At 43.6% G+C, this 7,359-nt stretch overlaps 1 protein-coding gene across 1 annotated transcript in view; it reads right to left on the minus strand.

Moving 5' to 3' along the window:
* LOC130380585 (NMDA receptor synaptonuclear signaling and neuronal migration factor-like) overlaps nucleotides 1-7,332 on the minus strand; it is a 12,902-nt gene extending 5,570 nt beyond the window's left edge. Inside the window, exons 1-2 of the mRNA XM_056587831.1 lie at nucleotides 7,307-7,332; nucleotides 4,098-4,150 (exon numbers count right to left, since the gene is read on the minus strand). Of these exons, the coding sequence (XP_056443806.1) occupies nucleotides 4,098-4,150; nucleotides 7,307-7,332 (79 nt within the window). The remainder of the gene's footprint in view (nucleotides 1-4,097; nucleotides 4,151-7,306) is intronic.
* Between the last annotated feature and the right edge of the window lie 27 nt (nucleotides 7,333-7,359).

Genomic DNA, 7,359 nt, shown 5'->3' on the forward strand with positions numbered 1-7,359 from the left:
CCATGCTAAAGTGTGAAAAAACTAAACTGTGGTTTGAGAGCAGACAGAGGGCACCGGTGACTCATGTGTTCCCTGTGTGGTAAACAGTCATTTCCCAGCAAGCATTTCCTACAGAACAGCTAAACAGCCCTCAGTCTCTAAATGTTAAGAAGATAAGAAGCATCAGGAAGAAGAGACGGGGGGGAGGGAGTGGATTGTGAGGAAGAGGAAGATGAAGGAAGGGTACAACAGAGAAGGATGGATGGGTTTGTCCTCTCTGGCGAGTGACAGATAGGAGGAATATCTGACATCGCTTCCAGGTGAGGACAACGTTATCTTTTAATGTCTTCTCTGGGGAAAGGTAAAGTAATGTTGAGCTCGATTCGTTTCATCGCCAGCTTTTGGAACTCTTCAAAAAACGATGGTGGTGGAGAACAGAAGTATAAGGAAACACATTAAACAGACATTGAAAACAACATGAAAACAAATAGCACACACACACACACACACGCACGCACACGCACGCGCACACGCACGCGCACACAGACACAGACACAGACACAGACACACACACACACACACACACACACACACACACACACACACACACACACACACACACACACACACACACACACACACACACACACACACAGTTGATCTCTGTCACTTGATTTGCATACTGTAAAATCTGGCAACCATAAAACAATCACTATCAGACACAAACAAGGTCTTAAACAACACTACACACACTTACACAAGCCAATGCGTTGGGAAATCGAGACAAATATGAACAGTCGTTTTTGAAAGACATACTCACAGAGAGAGAGAGATAAATACTCACAGATAGAGAGACATACTCACAGAGAGAGAAAGAGAGACATACTCCCAGAGATAGAGACATACTCAAAGAGAGAGAGAGTCATATTCCCAGAGAGAGAGAGAGGGAGAGAGAAAAACCCTCAGAGAGAGAGAGACATACTCACAGAGTTAGTGAGAGAGACATACTCTCAGAGAGAGACATACTCCCAGAGAGCGAGAGAGAGACATGCTCTCAGAGAGAGAGACATACTCCTAGAGAGAGAGAGAGAGAGAGAGAGAGAGAGAGAGAGAGACGAGAGATATACTCCGCGAGAGAGCGGGGCCGGCAGGATAGTAATGAGAGTCCAGAGGAATCTAGACAGTCACTGTGCTGTGTGTTTGTGTGCGCGCAAGTGTGTGTGTGTGTGTGTGTGTGTGTGTGTGTGTGTGCTTGTGTAGGCCCAACTTAGTGAATATAAATGAACTAACCGCGGCCACAAAAGTCAGCCGATTTCCCTGCACGCTTTAATAACAAATCTAACCATAACAAAATATATTGTTTGAAACTTGCTAAGATGTCTCTCACATGCTTTATTTTTTTATGCAACTGCTTGGTTCCAGACCAGGCTTTGATCATGCAAGATTACATGGATGAAGCCACATGATCCAGATCCATCCACGTTTGCAATTCACATTGACACCACTACGTCCTTATATGGGCTTAGTGAATTCTGTTGGCTTTGCATACTGTCCCACTGATGAGCAGATGCTATGGCAACTGACTGGAGACAGCGGTCCACAGCAGCACCGCAGAACCTTCGTCGATGGCTGACGTTCTTCCTCAGAGGGCATTCGGCTGCATGTGTGCATCTTCCCGTGTGTACGAGCGTGTGCGTGTGTGTGTGTGTATGTGTGCACGCTAGTGTCTAATGCAACTCACTGTCGTTAGGAGAGTCAGCCTTGACAGGGGTGGGGTCACTCCAGGACCGGTTGAAACTCTTCGATCTACGCTCAGCGAAAGCTAATACAGGCGGGGAGAGATAGTCAAACACACGCACTCACATTCACATACAGAATCACACACACACACACATGCACACGCACTAGTAGGCACATACACACACACACACACACACATGCGTACACACACGCACCAACACACACGCACCCACACACACACATGCACGCACACATACTAAAACACACACACAGATATACAAACACACAGACACATGCACACACATGCACACACTAACACACACACATACACACAAACACACATACACTCACTAACACACACATACACACACACATACACACACACACACACACACACACACACACACACACACACACACACACACACACACACACACACACACACACATACACAAACAAACACACACATACAAACTCACACGCATGTGCACTCCTCACACACCGTCACAAATGCAAGCACACTTTCAGACCCTCACACAAACACACTCTTGTACACACACACACACAAAGGTTGCACGCACACATACGCACACACACACACACACACACACACACACACATGCACACGCACATTCCAAGCAAACACGCACACATACGCAAATGCTCGCACATGCATACGCACAGATACGTGTACAGAGACCTAAACACCAAAAAGAAAACGGCCATCTTCTGCAAATCTGTGCATCACTTACTTACTCAATGCATCATCATTAGCACAGACACATATGCGCACACACACACACGCTAAGAAAAGCACAAACAAATACACACCAGACAACACACGGTGACATCACTATTGTGTTATGACTACACCAGTTCACCATGGGCCAACATTTAAAACCACAACATCTAGCCACAGACAGCATAAATATATATTGACAGGATGATCCTATAGTTTATACTACACTGAACTAAACTGTAATCCAGATACCTTGGCAAAATCATTTTGAGGCCTTATTCAGGGAGATTTATTTGTATCTGCCTACTCCAGTTCAGAAAGCTGAACAGCTCTCACAATCTATCCAGGGATCGATACAGAATAAATGTTTTCCTTTGCTATGGTTGTCCACTGATAATTCAAAGAGTCAGGGTCAATGTACACCACTGAATTGCTAGCAGGGCCGTATATGATGGCATAAACAGTAAACGTTTGCATTAAACCCCATTTTGGAATGCTCTGCTAATCGTTTGAAAACATACTGACGCATCATTTATGAAACACGCAGAGCTGGAGATAAATATCTATGCAACGAGACGTTGCTGTCTACCTTTGGACATTGACTATAACATGTCTTTAACACCATTTAAAAGGAAATCACCCTTGCACGACCTGATCACTTTAAACTATACAGCACAAAACAAGTCGATTTTACTTTTTCTCCCTATAATTAATAATGATTAATCTCTTCTGAAAAGGAAGACATTTAGACTTCTAATTGGCTGAGGAAGCTGTGAGGTTGAGCACCAGTATATGAAAGCAGCATGAGAAGAAGGCTGCATGAAATAAAGTGTATTTTAGGACAAGACATGTGATATTGTCTCTGTCATTCTGACAATCAGTCAGTAGGATTGACTTGAATGGTTTATGAAAGATGAAAGGTTTAAAAGTGATCACGTAATTTTAAATGATCATGTTCTATTAATTTACTTACTGTGTGTTCTATTCTCATTATTTTTGCAAACTACGGCGAAAGAAGCTCTTTTCTAGATCAATAAAAAGCTACATGAATAAGGGTTTATCCACTTGGATTTATGAATATTAGTTCCTTAAACAGGAACAAATGTTTATTACAGCTCCTTAGATACTTAAAATAACTCAGAAAATCGTATCTACTTATGTTGTAGCATATTGTAAGCAGAAGATTTATAGTCCGTCAAAGTATGGATGTCTAATGAAAGTACGGATTATGGAGTAAGTATCTCTCCATGGAAACATGAAAGTAGGAAAGGCCTTGGCTTTAGTGCACAAAAAATTGATTCGTAAATGCACATATTGATACACGCACACACGTACACACACACACACACACACACACACACACACACACACACACACACACACACAATTATGCACAGACGTACACAAGCACACCATCTACAGCCATCAACTGTTAAATGCAGCACAATATTCAGAAACAAAAAGCATCGCACATCACCTGGAGACAAAGACAGTAATAATGAGGTGAATGGAGAAAGCAACCGTTTTAAACAACACCCATTATCAAGCCACTCACCCACACACACACACACACACACCATTGCACGCACAAACGCACACACAAGCACACATGCCTGCAACACACTGAACTCTGACTCACTCTGGGCTTTCATTCTCCTGCTGCCCACCATCCGAAGATGCTTCCGGAAGTTCCTGTGGGCGGAGACGAGGTGAACACAGAGGGAGGGCAGTTAGGGACAGGAGAACACAGGAAACATGAGAAGACGACCGTATATGGGCTAAGGTGGGAGAGAGAAGGAAGGAGAGGGAACCCCTCTCTCCCCCGCTCCCTCTCGCAGGATGTAAGAAGGCCATGTGAGGCACGAGGAAGCCATCTTAAAAAAAACATATGACTGTTAATGGAAATCTTTTGGACGGGTGTTCAAAGTCAGAGGGGAAAATCAGGCAGATACTCCATTCAATGTACCCTGGTTTTAATTGTCATGTTTTAGAACCAGTCTGGTAGAGTAGAAGAAGGATGTGCATAATTTAGTTTTTAGCTTTCAGTGTGTCGATGGCAGTATAAACCATAATGTCCCTGTTTGTTATCTCCGTTGGACACAGTGCATCGCTTTAGAGACCTGCTGTTTTCACCCGTCTCTGAAGGCCAAATTGATCTGACTTGTCCGCACATGTGTTGCTATTATAATTGAAAAGGGTGTTCTGTTGACAGAAACTGTCGGATTCTCTCTGGAAGGAGATCAGGGGGTTCGACAGAGCCGAAGGGTCCGTGGTGTTCCAGTCTGGAGCACTGAATCAAAGGACCGAACCCCAGCGCTCGGCAGTGGGGCCTCACGCTGCCCAGAGACGGACAATGAGCAGAACTCCCAACAACTCCCGGGACCCTTTGAAATAGCTCCCTGTCTGCTGGCTGTATCTGGGGGTAACCTTGGCTGTACAACTCATTCTCATTCTGAGCAGCCCTGAAAACACGGCAGCGTTTCAATGGTGACTGAAACCGCTGCTAAACAAAACTGACTTGTGTGGTTCAGGGGCGCTTTGTTAATTCCCCCTAACGAGGGTTTATTCGTTGACATTCACTTAGCGAGTGTTTACGTGTTTTAAACATGCACGCTTGTTTTGGGAATGTCATTTAAAAAAAAGTATAATTATTTTCATTGAAATCGGGTAACTTGGGTGATTAAAGGAGATCAGCATCGACATTTGGTCGTTACCTTGGTGACAGAGATCCTTAGTGACAGAAATCACTAGTGGATCAGCCAACTAGCTTTCTCACCATGTCTTTAGAAACACTTCAGCTGTGTGTTTGCAGACTGTTAACAAACTTATCTTGTGGCCTTAGTGGCTAATCCTTGTTCTGTTTGCTCTGAGAGTTTCAACACGCATATGATTCATGTGGTAACTTCTTGACTTGTTACTGGTATACTGCTGGTCATTTTACCGGGGTCTTGGTAACCAGGTGGTTAACTTGCTTAATTTTTTTTTTTTTTATTAAACAATTGTATTAAAAAAATGGAGAATAAATTAAAAGATTAGAAATATAGATAACAACTGGGAATTGAATCATTATTAACAGTTGAGGTAGATATTATCGACAATGTTGGCATTTATTTTGAGATAAGTGGGAGAATCGCGGACGTTGTTTGTTTCATCACCATGGACAGCACCCTGCTAAACTCAAGCTGTCCTGCACACAACTAGCAGTGTCTCCTAGTAGATCTCCATTTTTGTGTGTTGTGTGTCTCACTGAATTATGGTCTATAGCTTTAGCTGACCCAACTCCCTCTTATTGTCTTGTAGCCTTATGTTACAGACAAATCGGGAAATTCAAGTCTAACCTCTAACTGAACATGCTACAAATCGTGTGGATGCAAATTGAGTACATTGTGTATTTTCTTTTGTGTGTCTGACCTGATAGAATAAAAAAAAAAGCTTTCTTAATAAGATATTCCATATTGACCAACCATACTTAAATGTAAACACGTTATCGATAGAAGGATGCCCTACGGTCATGTCTCATAAGGACATGTTGAAGGTTGTTCATCTCACACTCTCACATTTCACATGGCGCGTCAGAGTGACCTCAACGCGCCACAGGCCTGCAGAGACACGCCATGGCCTCACGGTTCACCATCTGCCCTGACGCGACCCTGGTTTGTGTTCACCATCCAGGCCACACTGGTCTGTGTGGTGGTGTGTCTGCCTCACTACGAGTGCTGCTGATATCACTGTAACCCCAAGTGCTACTTTCTCTGACTCAAATTGGAGCCATGGGGTTTTGAAGCCTTTTCTCCACAAACCCTAACATCCCCATGTATCTCCTCCCTTTTAGATTTGTTTACTATTAAGTGAGTCAAATCGAACGTACTGTGGCAGATTAATAGAATTGGCAGGTCATTGCCTCATAAAATAACAGCATGAGATAATAACCAGAATGTGTGTGCGGTTAAAAAAGGGCTTGATTGTTTCATTTGAGCACATTTGTCTTGTTGAAACGTGTCAAATAAAAGTGTCAAACGAGCGTTCTAGCAGTTTTAGTAGCGAGAAAAGGCTACTGATGTCCTCGCACTTACGCACAAAGTTAAACGTTCCCAGACCAGGCATTTAATCAGAGATTTGACACTTTTCTAACTAAGTCGATGAAACAAGCCAATAAGCTTCATAGCGAGCGACTCGGTTGATATGGTAAGTTAAGGCTGTCACCATAATGTAGGAAACAGCAGGGTCCTGGCTCGCAACCGTGTGCATCTACAGGACACCGTTTCACTACGTCTCAATCCTCTCACTCCTCGCTTCAATTCTCCACAAATCAGCAGAAAGTCCTGCTAGGGTTGGGCCCGGTGTGCGAAGGATGAGAGGGGGATATTGCTGTGTTTAGAGAAGGGAAGAACAGCATGGTGTCGGAACGGTCTGTCTGCTTGGCAGAATATCACTAGCAGCTCAAGTCGGCCGACAGTATGCTCATGTCCTTGAGCTGTAGTACAATGGAAAGAAGGGAACAAAATGGCCATTTGTGCAAAATATGCAGCCCATCATCTGTCGCTGACTTGAGGGCCACCTCAAATCCAATCGCTAGCGTCGCAATTCCATTAAACTTTCAGAAAATGCAACAGCAGCGACTTTCACAGCAAACTGTACATCCCTACTCTATTACTCCAAATATACATCGTAATGAATTAATCCCATCACTTGTGAATGATGTACTCCTTTTTATTTTAAACGCATTGGTTTTAAATGTATTTAAATGTTCCAGTGCTTCCATGTTTTAAAACGTTGCCTAAGGCTGCGGTCAGCGAACCCAGCGAAGAGACAGATAAAAGCTAACTGCCCGGGCCTGCATGTCCCTACCAACTCTGGAAGGTCAGGCTCTCCATATTACTGCATGCAGAGCCAAGCGAGGG

Source organism: Gadus chalcogrammus, chromosome 4, assembly GCF_026213295.1.
Source record: "Gadus chalcogrammus isolate NIFS_2021 chromosome 4, NIFS_Gcha_1.0, whole genome shotgun sequence".
Taxonomy (NCBI): domain Eukaryota; kingdom Metazoa; phylum Chordata; class Actinopteri; order Gadiformes; family Gadidae; genus Gadus; species Gadus chalcogrammus.